Here is a 27,286-nt window from a genome sequence, read left to right as displayed (position 1 = left end):
CTGATTTTCAATCGAAGAGGATAATAACAAACTATGCTCCATTTGAAGTTCTACTCTTTCTTTATAAAGTTCTTTGCTAGGGGTCACTGAATAAATCTTATCAATTGCTTTGATTTTATCAACTGTTACGGATTCAAGCAACAATAAATATATGAGTTAGGCAGGGGTTTTTATAACAAACAACAGGTTTATTAAACACTGAAAACAAACCCCCCAAAAGTAAACAAATCACTAACGTAACCGGAAATCAGCTGCTGTGCGGTAGCTTAAACAGTTCTTAAAGCAAGGAAGCTTAAACAGTTCTTAAAGCGATGTTGCAAAAAACAGTTCTTCAAAGTAGTATTGCAAAAGTGCAAAATGCTCACAGTCCATTTAAGGGAGAGACTTTTTAAGACGATTTAAATTCTCTTTCACGTCGTGATGTTGCAATTCCCAGGCGAACTGCTTTTCCCACGAAGATGGAAATGGAACGGCTTAAAGGCACTGACCTTTCCTTTACAAAACTGTTCCCAATCCTTTCTGCTATTTCACAGGGATTAACACGAGAACAGTCAACGAATTCCTTCCGAATAAGGATCAAACAAGGTCGAACCTGTTGCACCGTCGAAATCGATTCTCCTCGATCTTTTAACTCCCGAACTCCGATCTTCACTCTCCACTGATTCTCAACTAGCAGTGTTATAAAGAAAATGCTGGCAATGACCTTTTAAACTTTAGGCATTAGATAAAACTTCATCTTTCAACTAAACTGCGTCATAACCTTAAATCACGCAGTGGCATAAAGTCAACATGGCAAATCCAGCCACGAACTGCCCCTCCTCACAGGGAGGGGTCCTCCTTATATACCCTGTAAAAAAAAACCTGTCACATGACCTCTACTGGCAGGAAAATGACGTCACTCCACCATCACAAGACCATTACCTCAAGTCCAGTATAGCTTCAACCCCAGTCATGTGACAAGAGTACCACTGTCACATGTCACGGGTATGTAACACAGCCAATGTTAATATTTTAGAATTAGTTCGTTTCCTAACTCCAGCAGAGTATGAAATAATCTGTCCACGAATAAATGCTTTAAAAGTGTCCCATAAAATTCCACTAGAGATCTCTGCTGTAGAATTTGTTGAGAAAAACAAATCAATTTGTTGTTTAATAAAATTAACAAAGTCTAAGTCCTGCAATAAAATAGAGTTGAACCTCCAAGATTTAGCATTAATAGATGAATCCATTATCTTAATAGATAGCTTCAAAGGTGCATGGTGAGAAATGGTAATAGAGTCATATTTACAATCGATAACATCTGTAAGTAAACGGTGATCAATGAAAAAGTAATCAATTCTTGAATAATTATGATAAACATGAAAAAAGTATGAAAACTCTTTGTCATTGGGGTGTAAAAAATGCCAAATTTCGAAAATTGCTGAATCAGTCATAAAGGAATTAATAAGAGAGGCCGATTTATTCAGAAGAGCTTGGGTGGGCTTAGATCTATCCGTCGAAGGGTTTAAACAACAGTTAAAATCCCCACCCATTATCAGCCTGTACTGATTCAAATTGGGAAAGGATGTAAATAGACACTTAAAAAATTGAGGACAATCAGTGTTTGGAGCATAAACATGAACTAAAACAACTTTTTGATTAAAAAGTAGACCAGTAATAAGCAAAAATCTACCTTGTGGGTCTGAAATTGTTTCATGGTGTATAAAGGAGGTTGAAGAAGCTATAAAAATGGAAACGCCTCTTACTTTGGCTTGAGAATTCGAGTGATATTGTTAGCCTTTCCAAAACCAAAAAAAGCGTTGACTATCCACCTTCCTTACATGAGTCTCTTGTACAAAGATAACATTAGCATTCATTCTATGGAATGCTTTGAATATTTTTTTCCGTTTGATCGGATGATTTAAACCATTAGTATTCCAAGAAACAAAATTAATAATCTTATCCATATTGACAATATTTATTACAATTAACACATAAGGTTAAAAAAAAGATGAACTCATGAATCCGGAAGAGGGAAGTAAGTTCAAGGAGGAACCGGAAGTCATGACACTGCAACCATTTTTGTAGTTTAATATGAGCCCATGAAGTAAAACTAAGCATAAAGCAAGCAAAAAGAAAAGAAAAAAGAAAAATCCCCCTCCCTCCACCCTCAAAACCCCAGGAAAAAAGCCAAAAAGAGGCAAGCAAGCAATCTAACACCAAAATTACCCCTATGTCTCAAGACGGCAACTCAAACAAAAAAAAGTTGAATAAAAGATACAAACCACCCATATTATAAGAAAGGGTTGGTATAACAAAAATTAAAATTTAAAATTAGTATTATATATATAAAACAAAAGGATTAAAAAAATTAAAATGATAAAACCCATAAATGGATAATATTGTATTAGTGTTTTAAAAGAAAGTCCTTAAACTTATTCAGACACATCAAAACGGATGTGACTTTCCAAGCACTAAGGTCTTTCGGGAAGAAGAAACAACATATTATTTTTTTTTAAATCTTAATATTTAAACGTTAAAAATATTAAAAAGTGTATACGAACTTAAAAGAAAACCCTAATGAATTACTTTCAAAACTAACAGATTAATAATATGAAAAAAAACAAACTCAGAATAAACCAAAAACGGACTTTTACCGTGTATAAGAAATACATGTAAGCCATCACGTAAAAAAAACATCATTTTATAAAAGATCCAAATCTATAAACTAATTATTACATTAGTCAACCTGTAGAAACAATAAAATGTTATTCTTCAAGGAATCTTTGAGCATCCGCTGGAGATTTGAACAGCCGATAAGTTCCATCTTTGAGAGTAACTCTCAAATGTGCTGGAAATAACAGCACTTGCTTGTAGCCTTCCTGATGAATTTCCGACATAACCAATTTAAAAGCCATTCTTGCCCTTAAAACTTCGGGACTGTAATCTTTCAGAATACAGAATTTAAAATCTTGAAAGCTGATCATACCCTTTTTCCGGGCAGCCCAAATCAAACGCTCTTTGGTATGAGGATAATGGATCCGGAGAATTACTTGTCATCGTTACAAACTTGAACCTGAATGAAAACGAGAAATGCGATGTGCACGGTCGATTATTAGAGGGGAGTCCAGTACTTCTGAGCCAAAGACATCCATTAAAAATTTGGAGAAAAAAACAGTGAGATCGTCGTTCTCAAATTTTTCCAGAATCCCAATTAACCGGAGATTTTGTCTTTGAGAGCAGTTTTCAAGATCAGTGATTTTAGATTTATAATGATCCATCTGTTGAGAAGTCGAAGCTTGCTGTTGTTGCAAAGTTTCAATTATATGATCTCTCTGGCGAGCGGCTTCTTCAGGAACTAAAATACTTGCTTGTTGTTTTTGTGAATCCAGTGTAAGTGCTTGGTTTTGCGTCAAATGTCTTTAAAATTTCATCGAACGTAGAAAGCTTTGCGGTTAATTTACTCTCCAGTTTTCCAAGTCTGTCGTCCATAAGATTCGCAATTGCTTCTAAAGTTAACGGTTCTTTAGTCTGTTTCGATTCCTTTGGTCTAGACATTTCAGCGAGTTGAAAATGATTCAAACAGTTGAAAAAAATTTCATACGTTTAAACCTCTTTAGAATAGGTATAAAAAGATCAATTAGGGGGTGTTTGTAGGTTAAAAAAAGTAAAAGGATTGGAGCAAAGCCTAAAACCGCTTCACTCCATAAGCGCCATCTTGAGACCTCCTCTTACTCTTCTTCTCCACACAATCTTCTAATCTCAAATATATATTTTACTAATATCAGTGAATTTCATAAGATTAAATAGCTTTGATCCTGCATTGCTGCTATATAACATAACCATATTACAATTACAGCACGGAAACAGGCCATCTCGGCCCTTCTAGTCCGTGCCGAACGCTTACTCTTACCTAGTTCCACCGACCTGCATTCAGCCCATAACCCTCCATTCATTTCCTGTCCATATACCTATCCAATTTTTTTCTTAAATGACAATATCGAACCTGCCTCTACCACTTCTACTGGAAGCTTGTTCCACACAGCTACCACTCTCTGAATAAAAAGTAGCCCCTCGTGTTACCCCTAAACTTTTGCCCTCTTTCTCTAAACTCATGTCCTCTTGTTTGAATCTCCCCTACTCTCAATGGAAAAAGCCTATCCATGTCAACTCTATCTATCCCCCTCATAATTTTAAATACCTCTATCAAGTCCCCCCTCAACCTTCTACGCTCCAAAGAATAAAGACCTAACTTGTTCAACCTTTCTCTGTAACTTAGGTGCTGAAACCCAGGTAACATTCTAATAAATCTCCTCTGTACTCTCTCTATTTTGTTGACATCTTTCCTATAATTCGGTGACCAGAACTGTACGCAATACTCCAAATTTGGCCTTACCAATGCCTTGTACAATTTTAACATTACATCCCAACTCCTATACTCAATGCTCTGATTTATAAAGGCCAGCATACCAAAAGCTTTCTTCGCCACCTTATCCACATGAAATTCCACCTTCAGGGAACTCTGCACCATTATTCCTAGATCACTCTGTTCTACTGCATTCCTCAATGCCCTACCATTTACCATGTATGTCCTATTCTGATTAGTCCTACCAAAATATAGGACCTCACACTTATCAGCATTAAACTCCATTTGCCATCTTTCAGCCCACTCTTCTAACTGGCATAAATCTCTCTGCAAGCTTTGAAAACCTACTTCATTATGCACAATGTCAACTATCTTAATATCATCTGCATACTTACTAATCCAATTTACCACCCCATCATCCAGATCATTAATGTATATGACAAACAACATTGGACCCAGTACAGATCCCTGAGGCACACCACTAGTCACCAGCCTCCAACCTGACAAACAGTTATCCACCACCACTCTCTGTCATCTCCCATCCAGCCACTGTTGAATCCATAACAGATCCTTCAATATCAATACCTAACGATTGAACCTTTCTAACTAACCTTCCGTGTGAAACCTTGTCTGAAGTCCATATAGACAACATCCACTGCTTTATCCTCGTCAACTTTCCTAGTAACCTCTTCAAAAAATTCAATAAGATTTGTCAAACATGACCTTCCATGCACAAATCCATGCTGACTGTTCCTAATCAGACCCTGTCTATCCAGATAATTATATATACCATCTCTGAGAATACTTTCCATTAATTTACCCACCTCTGACGTGAAACTTACAGGCCAATAATTGCTAGGTTTACTCTTAGAACCCTTTTTAAACAATGGAACCACATGAGCAATATGCCAATCCTCCAGCAACATCCCCGTTTCTAATGACATTTGAAATATTTCTGTCAGAGCCCCTGCTATTTCTACACTAACTTCCCTCGAGGTCCTAGGGAATATCCTGTCAGGACCCGGAGACTTATCCACTTTTATATTCTTTAAAAGCGCCAGTACTTCCTCTTCTTTAATCATTATAGTTTCCAGAACTACCCTACTTGTTTCCCTTACCTTACACAATTCAGTATGTTTCTCCTTACTGAATACCGAAGAAAAGAAATTGTTCAAAATCTCCCCCATCTCTTTCAGCTCCACACACAGCTGTCCACTCTGATTCTCTAAGGGACCAATTTTATCCCTCACTATCCTTTTGCTATTAATATAACTGTAGAAACCCTTTGGATTTATTTTCACCTTACTTGCCAAAGCAACCTCATATCTTCTTTTAGCTTTTCTAATTTCTTTCTTAAGATTCTTCCTACATTCTTTATATTCCTCGAGCACCTCATTTACTCCATGCTGCCTATATTTATTGTAGATATCTCTCTTTTTCCTAACCAAGTTTCCAATATCCCTTGAAAACCATGGCTCTCTCAAACTTTTAACCTTTCCTTTCAACCTAACAGGAACATAAAGGTTCTGTACCCTCAAAATTTCACCTTTAAATGACCTCCATTTCTCTATTACATCCTTCCCATAAAACAAATTGTCCCAATCCACTCCTCCTAAATCCTTTTGCATCTCCTCAAAGTTAGCCTTTCTCCAATCAAAAATTTCAACCCTGGGTCCAGACCAATCCTTCTCCATAGTTATATTGAAACTAATGGCATTTTGATCACTGGACCCGAAGTGCTCTACAACACATACCTCCGTCACCTGACCTATCTCATTCCCTAACAGGAGATCCAACACTGCCCCTTCTCTAGTTGGTACCTCTATGTATTGCTGCAAAAAACTATCCTGCACACATTTTACAAAATCCAAACCATCCAGCCCTTTTACAGAATGGGCTTCCCAGTCTATGTGTGGAAAATTAAAATCTCCCACAATCACAACCCTGTGCTTACTACAAATACCTGGTATCGCCTTACAAATTTGCTCCTCCAATTCTCGCTCCCCACTAGGTGGTCTATAATACACCTCTATAAGTGTTACTACACCTTTCCCATTCCTCAATTCCACCAAAAGTCTCCCTAGACGAGCCCTTTAATCTATCCTGCCAAAGCACCGCTGTAATATTTTCTCTGACAAGCAATGCAACACCTCCCCCTCTTGTCCCTCCGATTCTATCACACCTGAAGCAATAAAATCCAGGAATATTTAGTTGCCAATCACACCCCTCCTGCAACCATGTTTCACTAATAGCTACAACATCATATTTCCAGGTATCAATCAGCATTAAAATAAATGTATTCAAGAAATTCTCCACCTCTTACTCTCTGTTTATCCCTAACGGTGCAAACAACTTTACTATCTTCTTTTTCTTCATTCTCCCCTATATCTTGGATCTGAGCGCTCCCCTTCTCTATCACCTGCCTATCCTCCCTCACACACTATCCCATGAAGAACGTAAGATATAGGTATAGAATTAGACCATTCGCTCCATCTAGTCTATTCAGCTATTCCATCATGGATGACTTATTATCCTGCTCAATTCCATTCTCTGACTTCTCCCCATAAACCTTTGACACTGAATAATCAAGAACCTATCAACCTACTCTTCAAATATACCCAATGACTTGGCCACCACAGATGCCTGTGGCAATGAATTCCACAGATTTACTACTTTCTGGCTAAAGAAATTCTTCCTCATCTCTGTTGTAAATGAACGTCCCTCTATATGCCCTCTGGTGTTGCTTTCCCACCATAGGAAATACCTACATCCACTCCTTCAGGGCTTTCACCATTCGATAGATTTCAATGAGATCCTCCCCACACCCCTCATTCTTCTAAATTCCAACAATTAAAGGTCCAGAGCCATCAAACAGCCCTCATATGTTAACCCTTTTATTCCTGGAATAATTCTCGTGAAGCTCCTGTGGACCCTCTCCAAAACCAGCATGTCTTTCCTTAGTTGTGGCCAAAAACAAAGCTGCTCATGTCTTCCATGGTGAAGACTGGTGCAAAATACTAAGTTCATCCGTCAATCCTTTGTTCCCCTTTACTTCCTCTCAAGCAACATTTTCCATCAGTCTGATACCCACTCTTGCCTCTCTTTTACACTTCATATATTTGAAAAAACTTTTGGTATCCTCTTTAATAGTATTGGCCAGCTTACATACATATTTAATTTTTTCTCTCCCTATGGCTTTATTAGTTGCCCTCTGTTGGTTTTTAAAAGCTCCCCAATGCTCTAACTTCCCAGTATTCCTTAATTATCTTTTAGGAAACCTGATTCCAGTGAAATCCATGATCTTGTAAAATTGATGACTCAAACACTAAAGAGGGATTCAAAAGATGCCAATGAAGAGAATCCATTTCCTGCACGAACACCAGAATTCAAACTGCAACGAAAATATAGAGACACTCTGATCCTTCATGGGAAATCTGAAGAAGAGCCAGAGGATTTCTGTTTCAATGACTTTCCAACAGGTCTGTAATAACCAGGAAAATACACTTATATATTTGGAATAATCTTTGTTCCATAATTGAATTAGCTATTTTAAATTTTAAGCAATCTTAGAGATTGAGATGCAAATAATTTTAAACTTGCAACCTCATGTCAAATTGCTGAAGCATATTCACACCTGTATTAATAAGCTCCTTTTTGTTTATTGTTTGTTTAGAGGTTCCATCCAAAATTAAAAGGACAATTGAAGCATTAAGGATTGACGTTCTAAAAGGATTAGGAGTGAAGCTTTTAGAAAAAGTGTATAATATTATGGAAGATGATAATGAAGCCAGGAGAGAAGTAAGGTCCTCATGTTTTACTTGTATTGAATAATTGGTTTGCTTTGAGAATTAGTATCTTATTGCTTATCATTGGTTTGATTTATATAACTGTTTTAGGAAAGTCTGCAAGAAGAAATGGGTGAAGAACTGTACCAGAATTACAGTATGAAGGTCAAACAGCTGAAGTTCTTTGAAGACAATTCCAATTTTTGACTGAGCAACATCCAAAGCAATTGAATGGGTTAGATTAATATAAGTGCCTATTTACAGACACTGATAACTTAAAGCTTGGCCATCACATATGGAAAGCCCAGATGTTTGAATGTGTAGTGGCAAATCCAAGATTTCTTTTAACTTTGTTCCATGCAATTAATGACAAATAAATTACACAGTTGATTACGAAGGAATGGACAAATGTGCTGAGCCAAAATGACTTTCAGTTTTGGATTAAAATTAAAGATGTATCATATCTTTTCTATCAACTCATAGTTATTTGTAAAATAGTAATTAGATAAAATTAAACAAACATTAATTGGCATTGTTGAGGTATATTTTAGTATATTTTAGGTAAGCGTTAGCTATCATGATTTTAATATACTTTTAGCCTTGTTATCTTAAATGAATGTGACTTATGGGTCTAAATATGTTGTACATTGATGTGCTAATTTTTCATTGGTTAGTTGAGACAATTGCTATTGTTGATAATTGTCTAGTTTTAACCAGACCACTTAATGTTTTACTATGTGATTTAAGAAAAGTTTTTTTTTAACCAAATCCAGAACTTCTGTTCTCCTGTTTTTTTAAAAAAAAAATTGGTTTGTATTCCCATAGTTTACTCCCTTAATTTACTCTTTTACTATGCATTGCTTTAAAATCTCTACTGGGGTAGTCTCAGCCCTCTCATGGTTCACAATAGTGTCTAAGGGTGTGGGGGAGGGGCTACATTGCACACAAAATGCTGGAAGAATTCAGAAAGTCAGTCAGCATATATGGGAAGAAATGAATAGCCAATGTTTTGGGCCTGCACCCTTTATCAGTGTATTTTACTTTGTATTTCCAGCATCTGCACTGTCATGTGTTTCCACAATGAACAGATTCTCACTTTGGTTAGGTCAGTTTGGTTAGTAAAAATCATAACTGAATATTTTCCTTTCCTAGACTGGAGGAAGGAAGCTACTTTTAGAGTTTTTTGACATTAATTAGTTAACTTAGCCTGTAATGAGTTAACTTCACATTACAGATTCTGTACCTGACCAGGCAGAGTGTGCACAAAGAGCAGGTGGAGAAAGTTTTCTGTAGAAATCCTGTAATAATATAAAAATCTGCCATACGAGCTTGATTTGCTCAAAGTAAACCAAAATTCACTGTATCTGCATACATTGCCTTGGTGAAATCATATGAATGTTACGTATTGAAGAACTCAGAAAAGGAAGTGAAGAGGAGAAAAAAGAAACCATTTTCAGAAAGTTTCAATTCCAATTAAAACAACTGTGATGTGTGCATTTGCATTGTATTATTTAACAAATACAAAGTTTGTAAATATAAATTGATCTTTTACAAAATTACAAATAATTTTAAAATTTTGTTGCTGTTACTTGCACTAAACTTAATCTTAACAGTCAAAGTAGATTAGATTTGTAAATGTTACTGCAATATTTATAAGAAAACTAAAAATACAATGTACACTATCCAAAGTAAATAAAAATGTCATCTGTGGATTTTCTACAAACCATAATATTCCACACTTAGCTTGTCTCTTATCTAATAATGATCTCAGTTTTAGTTCAGTGACTGGAGAACAGAAAAAAATTATACAACAAAATCTATTAGCATATAAAAAGGAAGTTCAGGTTTCTGTTCCCAGCTATCCTTTACTGATTCCTGAAAGTAGGCTTAGAATGGATTTTAAAAAAATTTTTAAATAAATTTGACAAAGATTTGGGTACTTATTTTGAGTTTTATAAACCTGAATATTCAGGAGTGCACAAAGTTAGGAAGTAAGGAAAGACCATATGAATAACAGTACAGGAAAAGTATTATCAAAATTCAAAATATAAAACCTAAAACCATATAGTGGCCTGACTAAGAAGTGATATTGATATTCAGAGTAACTTTACAAATTTTGTATTTAATCTAAATTTTAATTCTAAAGGATAGCTGGGAATTAGCTATCATTGATTTAATCTTGAAATGTAATTGAGTTATATAAAACAATGTTTATCATTTTAGAATTTATCTTTTTTTGTTTAGGATTGTTACGTTGTCACTGATTTATATAATGTCAATCACCATTGCTCTAATGTATTGCTTTGTTTGAATCTCTTGTTCATTAATCAAGGTAAAATGAAAGTTATACTAATGTGTGTGCATTTATATAGTGTCTATAAAAAAAAGTTCACCCTCCTTGGAAGTTTACATTTTTTTTTGTTTTACAACATTTAATTACAGTGGATTTAGTTTGGCTTTTTTTTTACACTGATTAACAGAAAAGACTATCATGTGAAAAATTTCTGCAAATTGGTCTAAATTTATTACAATTATTAAACAAAATAATGGATTGCATAATTGCTCACTCCGTTCAAGTCAGTATTTAGTAGATACACCTTTAGCAGCAATTACAGCCCTGAGTCTGTGTGGATAGGTCTCTAAAAGCTTTGCACATCTGGACATTTTTCCCCATTCTTCTTTCCGAAACTGCTTAAGCTCTGTCAGATTGCAAGAGGATTGTGAGTGAACAGCTCTTTTCAAGTCCAGCCTCTCATTCTCAATTGGATTGAGGTCTGGACTCCACCATGGCCACTCCAGGACATTAACTTTGTTGTTTTTAAGCCATTCCTGTGTAGCTTTGGTTTTATGCTTGGGGTCCTTGTCTTGCTGGAAAACAAACCTTCTCTCATTTCGCAGTTCTCTTGCAAACTGATGAGAGGGGATCTGATTGAAACATATAAGATTATTAAGGGATTGGACACGCTAGAGGCAGGAAACATGTTCCTGATGTTGGGGGAGTCCAGAATCAGAGGCCACAGTTTAAGAATAAGGGGTAGGCCACTTAGAACAGAGTTGAGGAAAAACTTTTTCACCCAGAGAGTTGTGGATCTATGGAATGCTCTGCCTCAGAAGGCAGTGGAGGCCAGTTCTCTGGATGCTTTCACGAAAGAGTTAGATAAAGCTCTTAAAGATAGCAGAGTCAAAGGATATGGGGAGAAGGAAGGAACGGGGTACTGATTGTGGATAGTCAGCCATGATCACATTGAATGGTGGTGATGGCTCAGAGGGCCGAATGGCCTACTCCTGCACCTATTGTCTTTGCTTCAGGGTAGGATGGTGTGTTTTTGATGATGTGCAGTGTTTGGTTTACACCAAACATAGCGTTTAATCTGATGGTCAAAAAGTTCAATTTTGGTTCATCAGACCATAGAACCTTCTTCCAGCTGACTTCAGAGTCTTCTGGTAAACTCTAGCTGTAAGTTTCTTTTTCTAACAGTGGCTTGCTCTTTGCCACTTTCCCATAAAGCTGAAACTGGTGAAGCACCCAGGCAATTGTTGTTGTAGGTGCAGTCTCTTCCATCTCAACTGCTGAAGCTTGTAACTCCTGCAGTTGTCAAAGGTCTTTTGGAGGCCTCACTCACTAGTGCCCTTCTCGCATGGTCACTCAGTTTCTGAGGACAGCCTGCTCTATGCAGATTTACAGCTGTGCCATATTCTTTCCATTTCTTGATTATGGACTTAACTGTACTCCAAAAGAGAGTGACTGAAATTTTTTTTTTATCCCTCTCCTGACTTGTACTTTTCAATAACCTTTTCACAGAGTTGTTTGGAGTGTTCTTTTGTCTTCGTGGTGTAGTTTTTGCCAGGATACTGACTCACCAGCAGTTGGACCTTCCAGATCCAGGTGTATTTTCACTACAGTCAATTGCAACACCTTGACTGTACATAGGTGATCTCAATTTAAATAATTATGTGACTTCTAAAACCAATTGGCTGCCCCAGTGATGCTTTGGTGTGTCATATTAAAGGGGGTGAATACTTATGCAATCAATTATTTTGTGTTTTATATATTAATTTAATCATCTTGTAGAGATGTTTTCACTTTGACACAAAATAGGCTTTTTCTGTTATTCCGTGTCAAAAAAAGCCAAATTAAATCCACTGTGATTCAATGTTATAAAACAATGAAGCATGAAAACTTCCAAGGGTGGTGGATACTTTTTATAGGCACTGTATTTCTTGCACTACATTTAGAGTGTATAATAATGAACTTTGGGTAGTTGAAGAAAACTATATTTGACGTAAGCAGCAAAATGATATATACAGTGGATTCCAGTTAATTGGGCTATAGGTTAATCGGGACAGCTGCTTATTTCGGACACTGCTACATAATTGGGGCAGGAGACTGTTGCTGAACAGGTTCTAACAAGCATCAGTCGTGCACACTTGTGTGTCCGTTAGACACTATATCCTACTATGAGCTAACAGTTTTTAAATGGTGTCAGTTGCTCATGTTTGCATTCAAAAAGCAGTGATTTTTGTCACTAATAGTTAGCAAGAAATAAACAGTAAGACAATTCCAAATGCTTTGTTCACTGCAGTTTCAAACATTCAGGCTTGTAGATGCCAAAAATGGCCAGAAGTTAAAATGAAACTACTTCAACATGTTAGAAACTACAAAGAATTTGAAGGTATCAACAATCATCTTGAATGTTAGAATGAAAATGAAGATTTGGAGGATTCATTTGTCAACAGCATTGTACGAAGGCAGTTCATTATCTGCACTAGGTGGCTACGCTGATTTTGTTCATTTACAGTCAATCAAAAGAACAATGCAGTGTATATTGAATTAATTCCTGCACTAATAACTATTGGGAGCTCACAAACGAGAATATCTGCAGATGCTGGAAATCCAAGCAACACACACACACACACAAACACAAAGTGCTATAGGAACTCTGCAGGCCAGGCAGCATCTATGGAAGAGTACAGTTAATGTTTCAGACCAAGACCCTTCATCAGACTGTAGTACAATTGGCAGTGTTCTAGTTTGTTCTGTATATTGTTTAAAACAATTTCTTACTCAGTTTGTCATTTTATGTCATATTACTTATTTCCATGAAACTTTGGCTAATTGGGCCAAAATACACTGCTCCTTATGTGTCCCATTTAACTGCAATCCACTGCATTTTTTTTGCTCGTCATGAGGTTACATTTTTAACTTTCTCTAAACTGCATTTATATAAATGATAGTTTTGAAAATAGAATGCCTGGATTGGGGTGTTGACATGAGAACTTTTGGTGTCTTTCTCATGTTAGCTACGATAGATCATCCTCTCAAGAACTGGGAGGACTCTATTGCAGACAAAAGAAACTATAGCTGCTGGAATATGGATTAAAAATATTTGAAAAACTCAGTTCAAGCAATACCTTTAGGGTCAAAGTCACAAGATCACAAGACAAAGGAGCAAAAGTAGGCCATTCGGCCCATCTAGTCTGCCCCGCCTCTCCACCATGAGCTATTCTCCCGTCTAGTTCCAATTTCCGGCTTTTTTCCCATATCCCTTGATACCCGGACTAATTAGATACCTGTCAATCTCCTCCTTAAAAACCCTCAATGATTGGGCCTCCACTGCTGTATGTGGCAACGAATTCCATAAATCCACGACCCTCTGGCTTAAAAAATGTCTCCTCATTTTAGTTTTAAATGGGTATCCTCTAATTCTAAGACTGTGACCTCTTGTCCTGGACTCACCCACCAAGGGAAACAGCCTTTCCACATCTACTCTGTCCAACCCTTTCAACATTCAAAATGTTTCTATGAGATCCCCTCTCATTCTTCTATACTCTTAATGAATACAATCCAAGAGCCAACAAATGCTCCTCATATGTTAGTCCCTGCATTCCAGGAATCATCCTCGTGAATCTTCTCTAAACTTTCTCCAACATCAGCACATCCTTTCTAAGATAGGGGGCCCAAAACTGCACACAGTATTCCAAATGGGGTCTCACCAGTGCCCCATTGAGCCTCATCAACACCTCCTTACTCTTATACACTATTCCTCTTGAAATGAATGGCAACATGGCATTCGCTTTCCTTACTGTCAATCCAACTTGGTGGTTAACATTTAGGGTATCCTGCACTAGGACCTTCAAGTCCCTTTGCACTTCCGATTTTGAATTTTCTCCCCATCTAAATAATAATCTGCCCGATTGTTTCTTCTTCCAAAATGTACAACCGTACATTTCTCAACATTATATCTCATCTGCCATTTCTTTGCCCACTCTCCTAAACTGACCAAGTCTCTCTACAACCTTTCCGTTTCTTCAACACTTCCTGCTCCTCCACCTATCTTGGTGTCATCCACAAACTTAGCCACAAAACCATTTAATCCATAATCTAAATCATCAATATACAGTGTAAAAAGAGGCCCCAACACCGACCCCTGCAGAACACCACTACAACACACAATACCAATGCACAAGTCCTGCATTGGGATGGAAAGGGAATAGGAAAGTTTGCTTGCCTATACCAGAATAAGGCCAGGGTAGAATAGTGATTGGTAATAGATGGAACCAGAGTGAAAATGATGGCAGGAACTAGATAGGAAAGGTGAACAAAGGGAGAAGAAAGCAGAGTGCATGTGGGAAGAGAGCACTGGAGGAATTGGTTGCCTAAAAGATTGGAGAAAAAGTGAGGGATAATTGGAAGTTCAGGATCACCAATGTAAATCAAACAGGTGTTTTGCAAAGTGCTCATTCAATCTGCATCAATATAGCAGAGGCTACATCTGCATCAAATGTATTATACTAGTCTGGAAGTTCTGATGAATTGTCGCTTCACCTTGGAAGGATTATTTGAATATCTGGGAAGGGTTCTCAAGGGAAAATACCATCAGGAGGGAGGTTTGAGATGCTGAAAGTTAGAGAGGTGTTATCTGATGGTGGAATCTGTATTTATTGAATTGAGGATGAGAATGTGAACACGATGCTTGTTCTGGCTAGAATAAAAGGATAAAAGCAAAAATGCATGAAATAGAGACAAGGTGAGTGTCTTAATAACATTAAAAAAAATGAGGACATCTCAGTACTGATGTGAGAATGGAATGGGAAAAGGAGAGATATCTGCATTACTATCCATTACCTCCCACATCACTAATATTCATTTCAACCCCACGGATTATTTGAGCTGTTCTTTGGAATTGCTTCAAGGAGGAATGAAACCATTTTAATTTGGGGAGCTACTCTCCAACTAATGGAATGTGGCTACTGAGGACCTTTCTAAACTCTCTTAAATATCAGAGCTCACTGACTAGTGTACATAGATGGAGCAGCAATTTGCATTAATGCCATTTAGCAGAGAGGCGAATCAAATTATCTAGTCTGAAACATTAGATGAGCCTTTTAGAGGCAAGAAATTATATTTTTTTCCAACCCAACCAGGACGTGTTAAGAGATTTCTGTCCACTGTTAGTTAATCCAACTGAAGATTATTCATACAATATTGCTCACTATCTAGTAGGCAATCTAGAGAACATCATTGCCCAAAATCTTTTCATGCTCCTTCAACATAATTAACAGGCAGGAGTAGGCCAAGGGAGTCTGCTTTGTTATAGAGAAAGAATACAAGAAGCTGGAGAAATACCAGTGCTTGAAAGAGCAGATAGAAAGGTCAGAGTAAGGAGCACTTGGGGCTGTGACACTTGGACTGGGAGTGGCTCCAACAAACCCCAGGAACAACATCTGAGATCTCAGTCCAGAACAGCAGTGCACTACTAGAAACAGCAAGGATACTGTGCCAGATCCTCAAGCTCCAGGCTTCTGGTAGAGGACCCGAGATCTGCTTCTATAGCTGTTTAAACATGTAACAGTGTCATTTAACAGTCAAATTCAATTTTGTCCTCAAACTGTCATGTTACAGCAGGGATAAGGTATCTGCAATGGTCGAGCTAAGTTGCATTACTAATTAGATAATTTATTTAACCAAAATTCAAAGAAAATAGTCTTAGTTTAGAGGTCTCACATGTTCTTACAAATGAACCAAACTACAAAACAGTACATTTTGATTCAACAAACTTTATTTAGCAATGAAAGTAAAGCCAACAATGTGCTCTTGATGTGATATTATTTATGCTTTTTAGGCTTCTTGACAGACTCAATTGCCTTCTTCTCCTCAGGCTCCACTGCTGGCTGCCAATTCAATGGGTTTTTACGATACATAGGCCATGGAGGGAGTGTTAGCTGAAAAAATGTAAAAATTACAGTTAACCAATGACAGTGCCAATTTTTGGACTGCACTGTTAGCAAAAATTAGCAACTGATTAATATAAAGCTGAACTTTTATCTCTTCTTACTACTGATAGACAGTGAAAATATGCCAAGCATCCAATTCATCTTTGAATATACAAGACATTTAATTTGGTTGTTCATTCCTATGATTAGTTGAGGAAAACTGATGCCTTTAAAACTTCTGCATGGTACTTTCCTCAGCATCTTAAGACTGAAGGGAATCAAGCTGAATGTGAACAGCCAACTAGGCAAGGAAGAGGAAGAGTAAAATAAGCAAGGTTTTAAGACAACAGAATGATTTTTTTTAATGTAACCAAGAGAATCAATGAGGGCAGGGCAGGAGACGTTTTCTACATAGAACTTGGTAATGGCAGACTGGTCCAGATGTGAAAGAGAATCTATAGTGAGTTAGTCAATTACAAACCCCATTTCCAGAAAAGTTGGGATATTTTCCAAAATGCAATAAAAACAAAAATCTGTGATGTTAATTCATGTGAACCTTTATTTAACTGACAAAAGTACAAAGAAAAGATTTTCAATAGTTTTACTGACCAACTTAATTGTATTTTGTAAATATACACAAATTTAGAATTTGATGGCTGCAACACACTCAACAAAAGTTGGGACAGAGGCATGTTTACTATTGTGTTACATCACCTTTCCTTTTAATAACACTTTTTAATCGTTTTGGAACTGAGGATACTAATTGTAGCAGATTTGCAATTGAAAATTTTGTCCATTCTTGCTTGATATAAGACTTCAGCTGCTCAACAGTCCATGGTCTCCGTTGTCTGATTCTCCTCTTCATGATGCGCCATACATTTTCAATAGGAGATAGATCCAGACTGGCAGCAGGCCAGTCAAGCACACGCACTCTGTGTCTACAAAGCCATGCTGTTGTAGCCCATGCAGAATGTGGTCTGGCATTGTCCTGCTGAAATAAGCATGAACGTCCTGGGAAGAGACGTCGCCTTGATGGCAACATATGTCTCTCTAAAATCCTATTATATGCCTCAGAGTCAATGGTACCTTCACATACATGCAACTCACCCATGCCGTGGGCACTGATGCACCCCCATACCATCACAGATGCTGGCTTTTGCACCTTTTGCTGATAACAATCAGGATGGTCGTTTTCATCTTTGGCACGGAGAACTCGACGTCCGTTTTTTCCGAAAACTAGCTGAAATGTGGACTCATCTGACCACAGCACATGGTTCCACAGTCTTTCGGTCCATCTGAGATGAGCTCGGGCCCAGAGAACTCACCGGCATTTCTGGATGCAACGACGGACTGTGTTAAGTGACAATGGTTTTCCGAAGTACTCCCGAGCCCAGGTGGCTATAATTGTCACAGTAGCATGACAGCTTCTTAGGCAGTGCCGCCTGAGGGCTCGAAGATCACGCGTATTCAACAGTGGTTTCCGACCTTGCCCTTTACACACTGAGATGTCTCTGAATCTTTTCACAATATTATGTACTGTAGGTGTTGAAAGACCTAAATTCTCTGCAATCTTGCGTTGGGAAATGTTCCTTTTGAACTGACTAACAATTCTCTCACGAATTTTGGCACAAAGGGGTGAGCCACGACCCATCCTTGCTTGCAAAGACTGAGCCTTTGATGGACGCTACTTTTGTACCCAGTCACGATACCTCACCTGCTACCAATTAGCCTGCTTAATGTGGAGTCTTCCAAACCGGTGTTACTTGAATGTGCACTTTTCAATCTTATTTTAACTCTGTCCCAATTTTTGTTGAGTGTGTTGCAGCCATCAAATTCTAAATTTGTGTATATTTACAAAATACAATTAAGTTGGTCAGTAAAACTATTGAAAATCTTTTTTTTTGTACTTTTGTCAGTTAAATAAGGGTTCACGTGAGTTAAGATATCACAGATTTTTGTTTTTATTGCATTTTGGAAAATATCCCAACTTTTCTGGAAATGGGGTTTGTAGCTACAAAATTAACACGTACAAACAAGCTGGATGAACTCAGCAGGTTGGACAGCATCCGTTGAAAGGAGCAGTCAATGTTTCGGGCCAAGACCCTTCGTCAGGACTGAAGAAGGAGGGGGCAGGGGCCCTATAAAGGTGGGGGGAGGGGGAAGGTGCAGGTGAAAAACCAATCAGAGGAAAGATCAAGGGGTGGAGGAGGGGATAGGCAGGAGGGGTGAAGGAGGAATGTAAGGGGAAAGCACTATGGGTAGTCTAAGAAAGCAGAATCATGAGAGGTGATAGGCAGCTAGAAGAGGAGGCAGAGTGAAAGTGTGATAGGGGAAGGGAGAGGGAGGGAATTACCAGAAGTTGGAGAATTCGATGTTTGTACCAAGGGGCTGGAGACTACCCAGACGGTATATGAGGTGTTGCTCCTCCAACCTGAGTTTGGCCTCATCATGGCAGTACAGGAGGCCATGTATGGTCATATCCGAACGGGAATGTGAAGGAGAGTTGAAGTGGGTGGCAACCAGGAGATGCTGTCTGTTGTGACGGATGGAGCGGAGGTGCTTAACGAAGCAGTCCCCCAATCTGCGTCGGGTCTTGCTGATGTAGAGGAGGCTGCACCGGGAGCACCGGATGCAATAGATTTACCCCAACAGACTCACAAGTGAAGTGTTGCCTCACCTGGAAGGACTGTTTGGGGCCCTGAATGGTGGTAAGAGAGGAGGTGTAGGGACAGGTATAGCACTTACGCTTGCAGAGATAAGTGCCAGGTGAGAGATCTGTGGGGAGGGATGTGTGGACCAGGCAGTCACGGAGGGAACGATCCCTGCGAAAAGCGGAGAGGGGTAGAGAGGGAAAGATGTGCTTAGTGATGGGGTCCTGTTGAAGGTGGCAGAAGTTGCAGAGGATAATATGCTTGATCCGGAGGGTACCGTCTGGGTAGGGTCCAGCCTCTTGGTATGAACATCAAATTCTGCAACTTCCAGTATTCCCCCCCCCCCTCCCTTCCCCTTCTTTAGTCCTGACGAAGGGTCTCGGCCCGAAACGTTGACTGCTCCTTTCAACAGATGCTGCCCGACCTGCTGAGTTCATCCAGCTTGTTTGTATGTGTTGATTTGACCACAGCATCTGCAGTGTACTTTGTGAGATACAAAATTAGCTTGGCGGAAGGAGTCCAAGGGTGGTAGTGGAGAATTGCTTTTCAGATTGGAGGCCTGCAGCACATATATTGGGTCTCCTGTTATTTATCATGTATATTAATGACATGGATGAGAATGTAGTAGTACAATTAGTACATTTGCAAACAACACCGATACTGGTGGTGTGGTGAACAGTGGAGAAGGTCGTCTAAGGTTAAAACAGGATCAGGTCATCAGGGAAAATGGCCATAGGAATGGCAGATGGAATTTAAATTCAGACAAGTGAGAAGAGGTGCATTTTGCGAAGTTGACCAGGGCAAGACTTGCACAGCAAATTACAAAGCCTGGTATATTTTGTAGAACAGAAAGTGGGCATCAATTGAGGAACGAACATGGCATGCTTGCCTTCATCAGATTGGGACACTCTCCACTATGATTGGATGACATATTACAGCTGTATAGTACATTGATGAGATTACATGCAGAACATTGTGTGCAGTTCTGGTCAACGTATGTGATTCAGCTGGAGAGGGTATAGCAAAAATACACAAGGATGTTGACAGCAGTAGAGGGTTTGAGCTACAAGGACAGATTAGACAGGCTAGGACTGTTTCCTGGAATAAAAAAAAAGCTGAGGGTAGTTTTATAAATCATGAGGGATATAGATAAGTTTGATGGTTAGGCTTTTCTCCCCACAGAGTAGTGCAGTCTAAAACTAGAGGGCACAGAAATGGTCTACCACCAAGATAGCAAGGAAATTGTCTCCTGAGGCCTTTGAGACCTTGAAGGTCTGCTTTGATGTTACTGACTGGAATGTGCATTGTGAGTTATATGGGGAGGACATTAATGTACTAATTGCATTATTGGCTCCTTCAACTTGTGTGTACACTGTAATACCATCTAGGACAGTTCACTGCTTCTCTTAACAGCAAACCATGGGTCACCAGTGATCTAAAGTCTCTTCTTAACCACAAAGAAAGCCTTTAGATCAGATGACAGGGAGGAATTGAAACATATACAGAGGGAGCTAAAGCAGAAGATCAAGGTGGCCTAAGAGGTATACAGGGGAGAGAGATGGAGAACAAGCTTGGGCAGAGTAGCACACCGGAGGTACGGAGAGGCATGAAGAACATCACAGACTTCAATCAGCCTAGCTGTAGAGCCTCAAAATACAGCCATGAATGGGCTAATGAATTAAATCAATCCTTCAATAGGCTTGACAATTGCCCTCCTGTTCACAATCCCTCTCAGCACACTAGTCCAGGTGCCGATACCCTCTGCTCCCTCAGCACCAATGCCTCCCCTCCCCAGAGAACACGTGGATGACAACACAGGCTACCAATGTTTAGATCCCCTCGCCCTGAAACTACCATCCACGCCTCCACATACCAACTGCTATTGTCCCAAACTTCACCCCAACCCGCCCCCCAGCACCCAACTTCCAGCAACTCATTCACCATGGACTCACTTTCACAAAGCAGGTGAGAAGGGCTCTGGGGAAACTCAAACACAGCAAAGCTTTGGGACCGGATAGTGTGAACCCCAAGGTCCTGAAGGAGTTTGCTGAGCAGCTGTAGAGCTCCAGAGCGTTTTCAGTCTGAGTCTCAGCCCGGATAGGGTCCCAACTGTGTGGAAAACATCATGTGGAGTCCCAGTAACCAGGTAGGGTTAACTTAAAGTCTTGAATGACCACCATCCAGTGACCCTGACCTCACACATCGTGAAGATCATAAAGAAACTCTAGTCCTGGCTCACCTCTGACCCCTGGTCAGATAAGGCCTCAATCTCCTGCAGTTTGCCTACCAGGAGCACACAGGAGTTGATGCTGTCATCTATCTGCTGAACACAGCCTACTCCCATTTCAATAAGCAGGGTAGCACCGTGAGGATCATGTTTTTTGATTTCTCAAGTGCCTTCAATACTACTCAGCCCTCATTGCTGGGGGAAAAACTCCATTCAATGAAGGTTAGCACTTCCATTGTATCCAGGATAATGGACTACCTGACTGGCAGACCATAGTTTGTGTGGCTTGAGAGCTGTGTGTCAGACATGGTCATAAGCAACACTGGGGCCCCACAGGGGACCGTATCGACTCCTGCCTTTCCTGTATACCTCGGACTTTAGATACAACACCGAGTCATGTCATCTGCAGAAATTGTCTGATGATTCAGCAATAGTTGGGGTGTATAAAGTGAGGACAGGAGGATGAATACAGGGCCCTGGTTGAGGACTTTGTCAAATGGTGCAAGCTGAATCATCTGCAGCTCAACATCAGTAAGACAAAAGAGATGGTGATGGACTTTAGGAAGGCTAAGCCTGCACTGCTCCCTGTTATTACTGACGGTGAGGACATGTAGGTCCCCACCACAACCGAGTACCTGGATGTGAGACTTGAGTGGAGCACCAACACAGAGACTGTGTACAAAAAGGGCCAGAGTCATCTCCACTTCCTAAGGAGACTGAGGTCCTTTGGAGTATGCAGGCCTCTCCTTCACACGTTCTACCAGTGTGTTGTCACCAGTACAATCTTCCATGCGGTGGTGTGCGGGGGAATAGCATCAACACGGATGATGCCAACAGGCTCAATAAACAGATTAGAAAGGCTGCCACTGTTACTAGAGTCAAACTGGACACATTAGAGGCTGTGGTAGAAGACCCTACAGAAAACCCTGGCAATTTTGGACAATGTTTCTCACCCTATGCATGGTTGAACAGAGCAGCAGTTTTAGTAATGGGCTAAGACAACTGGCGCTGCTCCAAAGAGTGCTATGAGGTCACTTTTACCCTTGACCTTTAGGCTCTATAATGAGTCAACCTACAGCCAGGGAAGTGATGACACCCTCTTGTTTTACTGTTTGAGATTTTTTTTTTAATATTCTTTCTCACTTCTAAAATTTGTATATCTATGCACTAGTGATACTACTGGGACACTAATTTCCTTTGGGATCAATAGGGTATCTAAGGTGGGAGGGGAAAATTTAAAAAGGGACTGGAGGGCAAGTTTTCCTTCACATAAGGTGGTAGGTATATGCAATGAGTTGCTACAGGAAGTAGTGCAGGCAAATATAATTTCAATATTTAAAAGACATTTAGAGACATATAGGCCTAACACAGGCAAAAAGGACCACTGGGTATCCAACACAAGGTATTAAACATTGGATGACAAAAATAATTTATAAACTAATAATTAATCCCCAAGGAAGTCTTCAGACAGGAAATAAAGTAATAGAGATTAGGAGTACAATAAAAGACCAAAATGAACTGGTTGATCAAATCTTAGAAATATAACACAAATATTGTTTAGTTTTCTTCCCTGCTTTACTGAAGCTTCAGTGCAATTCAGTAGCACACAATGAATTAACTCCCTTCCCGCAGCCAAATGAGTTGAACTAATTCTGCTTTGAACAAGAATCAAATGTACCACTGATCTGTGTTACGCCTGTGCCCAACTCTGAGGGGTCGAAGGGTCCCAAAGTAGCCCCCTCCTTTTTGAGAATCGCAAGATCGCTATTAATTCAGGTCAGGAGACCCAGGAAATGAGAGAGAGACATTTGGAATGTCTTGGCCCCTCGGCGATACAAAGCTATGGGAAACGGCCATTGTCTCTTGGAGACGGAATTGTGTATTGAGTATTGTGCTTCGTGGAAGCCCTCAGGCAACGTGGGCTGGTTGGGGGATGGCATCATTCCACCCTGATTGACATCTGAGACCCCGTGAGTGGGGATAAAAGAGGGTCTGTGGGAACAGCCCCTCAGACGCACCAGAAGAAACGCTAGAAATCCTGTAACAGCGAAATAGCGAAAGCCGGTGGAAAGTCCACGTGCGTCCTTTTCCATTTGCCTCGGAATTGGTGGGCCTTGCCACGGAAGAACGGCTTTAGCTAACACAAAGGAGAAATCAACCCCAACAACTCTCGAAGGATTGACATCATAAAAGCAATGGGCAAGTTTAAACTCTCTCTCTTGACTTCAACCAAAAGCTGCAGCCTGCAGCTTGAATGAACTTGAGTGACTTTTATATTTCCATCGGACAATACATTATCCCCTAGACAACGATAGAGCTATTTCTTATTGATTATTATTATACCCGCGCTTTTAGATTTAGTATTGACGACGTATATTATCTGTATGTTTGCATTGATGTTATTTTTGTGTATTTTTAATCAATAAATACCATTAAAAATAGTACCATCAGACTTCAACAGACCTCTCTATCTTTGCTGGTAAGTGACCCAGTTACGGGGTACGTAACAACTGTATCAAAGCTGCATGTTACTTTTGGCAATAATAATCAGGTAACTTTAAGTACTGAGTTTTCATTTGCTAATCTGATTTTTTTTTAACTGTGAATATAAATCTTTTATTCTAAGGTTCATTTCAGTCATGTCAGAATTGTTTCTAAAATATTATAAACATATTTGCTAAACCCAAAATGCTCATTTATGAGATCAAATAACATAATTGTTAAAATGTCCAAGTCAATTTACAATTAGCATTTTGACAAGAAAAAATTTAACTTACCAAGCACGAAATGGCAAAACCAGCCAGAACTATGTAAACAGTCCATCCAAACTGTTCAATTATGTAACCATAAATGAAGCCAATAATCTATTAAAAAAAATAAGTACTGTAATTTCCAACTCAAAAATCAAGATAATCTTTAACAATTCATAAATATACTTACAGCAGATGCAATAATTACTCGCTGGAAAGTTAGTTCCGCTAACTGTTGTCCCTTATAGTCCTACAAATAAGAGTTATATGCATCAGCAAATGAATATCATGTTAATTAGTATTATTCAAAAATTCAAGCTTTGCATATTACACTTTTGACTAATCCATAACAAAAGTCCCACAATACTAAATTCAAAAAGACAGATTTAATTGTCTATTAAACATTAAGCTAAATCATTAAAATGTGTTAAATATTTATGTTAAAATAAAATTTTACTGTTCTTAATAGACAGTATTAAAGTATTTATAACAATAAAATCCAAATTGTATTTACTAAAGTTTAACAACATCCTATCTCTCATGTTCATTTAGAAAAAAAAATGCAAATTAAAATGTCATATTTTTAGAGCACATCTTTTTTGAGGACTAATCAAGTTGGTGGACATAATTTTTTTTAATTTACTGGTCTACATTAGCAAAAACCTAAAACAAATCTGTATTCATATGCTGTACCGTCTCCTGTTTTACCAAATATTTTTCTGTTCTTGTTCTTTTGCCAGCAAACAGTCATATGACATTGTGAAAACGATTCTGGCCATTATCTCACTCAGTCTACGTGAGAATGGAGAATAGGGCAGATTATTCATTTTTGCCGTAAACCCAAAGGCTTTAAAAATTACAACTGCCCATGACCATTTGATGCAGAAAATCTTTCAGTTCATTCCCATATGGCTGGATTGCTTTCTGGTTAAAAAAAAGTTCTCAATTAGGGTGTTTACTACGTAACTCACATGAGATTATGGTGTTGTGGGTATGGTTTAACAGTACAGTTGGCCCTCCTTATCCGCGAGGGATTGGTTCCCGGACCCCTCGCGGATACCAAAAACAATGGATGCTCAAGTCTCTTATTCAACTTGTATCAATCAATTCAGTGCACCTTAGGACCCAGCGGAACCCCAGACCTTATTTAACCCGTCTCAGTGCAGTGGACATTAGGACCCGGCAGCGAAGCTCTGAATCTGCAGTGTTTCTGTTCACGAAAATAATCATGATCACAATTGAAAATAAAGTGGAAATAATAGTGATTAGAAAGAGGCGAAACGCCATCGGTCATTGGAAAAGCATTAGGCTACAGTCGGTCAACGATCAGAACAATTTTAAAGGATAAAATGAGAAAGGCCCTGCCCCGATGAAAGCTACAATTATTACTTAGCTACACAGTGGTTTAATTATTGAGTTTTGGGTTTTAGATCCTCCACATCAACCAGGCACGGATGGAGAGTGCGCTCAGAAATGGTCACTAGATCGAACTCAGGAACTTCCCGAGCCCGGCGCTGAAACATACATTCTTAAGTGTTTTATATGCATAGAAAGGTAAAATATATGCTATATACTAAGACAAATGTTTGACTAACTGATGCTAAGTAATACTGGATATACCTGTTCCGACTTACTTAGTAAGAGAACTTCCGATTTTTTTTTTGATCCCGATCCACGGTAACCTACGCACATCCTCCATATACTTTAAATCATCTCTAGATTACTTATAATACAATGTAAATGCTATGTAAAATAGTTGTTATACTGCATTGTTTAGGGAATAATGACAAGAAAAAAATGTCTGTACACATTCGAACAACAAGTGCTGTAAGAGCACTTCCGGGTTTTCTCGATTGGTTGAATTGGTGAACCAATTGAACCAATTCTCGATTGGTTGAATTCGTGCACACGGAACTCGCGGATAAGGAGGGCTGACTATATATTAACGCAACATGCGTGAATTTGATGGTGTTTTCCCCATTTATTTTTCTGTGTAGCTGAAAGATGAAAACTAGAAAATGGACCATGGTTCATTTTATTTCATTTATATAAGCATTCAGTAGGTAGGTACTTCTTGGTCTGCACAGATACAGTGGGTCATTGGGGCTGTTTCTACACTGTATGACTAACTTTCACACAATGCATGTAATTGACTCCAGTATGCAACCCATTTACACGTGGGAAATTATGATGCAATGAATGTTTCACTTCTGCATAGAGCAAACCGTATAAGTACTGAAGGAGCAGCTCTGTTGTTTGCAGTGTTCAGCAGAGTATGTCTTGAGATGAACGGTTTTCTGTTGTAAACTATGCAGTCTCGCCATTTTGTTGATTCGTCCCCGTGCGACTGGCTAAGCCATACGCAGTAGGTGTACAAGATAATAAGAGGCATTGACCGTGTGGATAGTCAGGCTTTACCCCAGGGCTGAGATGGCTAACACGAGAGGGCATAGTCTTAAGGTACTGGGGAGTAGGTACAAAGGAGATGTCAGGGTACGTTTTTTTTTACTCAAGAGTGGTGAGTGCGTGGAATGGGCTGCTGGCAACGGTGGTGGAAGCGGATACGATAGGGTCTTTTAAGACTTTTGGATAGGTACATGGAGCTTAGAAAAATAGAGGGCTATGGGTAAGCCTAGTAATATCTAAGCTAGGGACATGTTTGGCACAGCTTTGTGGGCCGAAGGGCCTGTTGTGTTGTAGGTTTTCTATGTTTCTATAAGATGCAGCACCACCAATACATGAAAAAAAAACTACTCTTTGATACATTGTTCAATTCCACGCATGTTAGCGGTAGAGGAAATACGTATATTACCACATTCTGAGTGGTTGTAGCGAATACCCAACCCAATCTTCGACTTGGATTTCTTTAATGACAATTTAAAGCTACCAGAAAGCAGCCAGCCTGAATTTAAACAGGATTTATAGCAATGTTCAGGCACCTTCTATTAATCCCGCTGCCCTGTACAACTTTCCTTTTAAACGTATATTTAAAGAAAACTGTTCCCCACCCCAAGTTTAGAGCTTTAATATCGGCTTAAAACACACTCGGTGCTTGAAACCAACCGCACAAACAAACGTCCGAAGGCCCATCCGCAGCCTGGATACGGCCCGCAGCCCAAACCTCGCGTATTTCTGGTACTCCTCCTCACCATGTGGGTCGGCAGCGACTTCAAGTAGGAAAGCATCTTTAGAGCTATTGCCACCGGCGGCCCAGCAGCTCTTCCCGCTTTCCCACTCACAGCCTGGGGCAGGAACTCCACCGCGACCGCCTTAAGGAAACGTCATCACCCTCCTCCTCACCTTAGCAACGAGCA

At 39.2% G+C, this 27,286-nt stretch overlaps 2 protein-coding genes across 5 annotated transcripts in view; one reads left to right on the top strand and one right to left on the bottom strand.

Annotated features, from left to right (window-relative positions):
- The window catches only part of nek4 (NIMA-related kinase 4), a 63,529-nt gene extending 54,867 nt beyond the window's left edge, over positions 1-8,662 (top strand). For 2 of the 3 annotated variants that reach the window (XM_073072719.1, XM_073072717.1), the window contains 3 exons: positions 7,619-7,824; positions 8,019-8,143; positions 8,242-8,662. In XM_073072719.1, the coding sequence (XP_072928820.1) occupies positions 7,619-7,824; positions 8,019-8,143; positions 8,242-8,337 (427 nt within the window). In that variant the 3' untranslated portion in view covers positions 8,338-8,662. Of the gene's footprint in view, positions 1-7,618; positions 7,825-8,018; positions 8,149-8,241 lie in introns of all 3 variants that reach the window. The other variant, XM_073072718.1, reaches the window with a different exon arrangement.
- Positions 8,663-16,172: 7,510 nt separating this feature from the next.
- Positions 16,173-27,281, bottom strand: spcs1 (signal peptidase complex subunit 1). Of its 2 annotated transcripts, none has more exons than XM_073072715.1 (4): positions 27,122-27,281; positions 24,163-24,222; positions 24,000-24,086; positions 16,173-16,353 (listed from the first exon to the last, which is right to left on the bottom strand). In XM_073072715.1, exons 1-4 carry the CDS (start codon positions 27,155-27,157, stop codon positions 16,237-16,239), a joined length of 300 nt encoding a protein of 99 aa, XP_072928816.1. In that variant the 5' UTR covers positions 27,158-27,281; the 3' UTR covers positions 16,173-16,236. The 2 variants fall into 2 exon arrangements, with proteins under 2 accessions (XP_072928816.1, XP_072928817.1); XM_073072716.1 differs by lacking the exon at positions 27,122-27,281 and adding an exon at positions 27,036-27,077.
- Between the last annotated feature and the right edge of the window lie 5 nt (positions 27,282-27,286).

The sequence above is a fragment of the Hemitrygon akajei genome, chromosome 19 (assembly GCF_048418815.1).
Source record: "Hemitrygon akajei chromosome 19, sHemAka1.3, whole genome shotgun sequence".
NCBI lineage: Eukaryota > Metazoa > Chordata > Chondrichthyes > Myliobatiformes > Dasyatidae > Hemitrygon > Hemitrygon akajei.
Note: the sequence above shows the minus strand (reverse complement) of the source record. Positions and strands in the feature narration are given on the sequence as shown.

Excerpts from the sequence above, each read along its gene's own strand:
- spcs1 (XM_073072715.1), bottom strand. The coding sequence starts at position 27,157 with ATGCTTTCCTACTTGAAGTCGCTGCCGACCCACATG. Across the intron at positions 24,223-27,121 it reads AGTCGCTGCCGACCCACATG|GACTATAAGGGACAACAGTT; the intron begins GTGAGGAGGAGT and ends TCTTATTTGTAG. Across the intron at positions 16,354-23,999 it reads GTTTTGCCATTTCGTGCTTG|CTAACACTCCCTCCATGGCC; the intron begins GTAAGTTAAATT and ends ACATTTTTTCAG.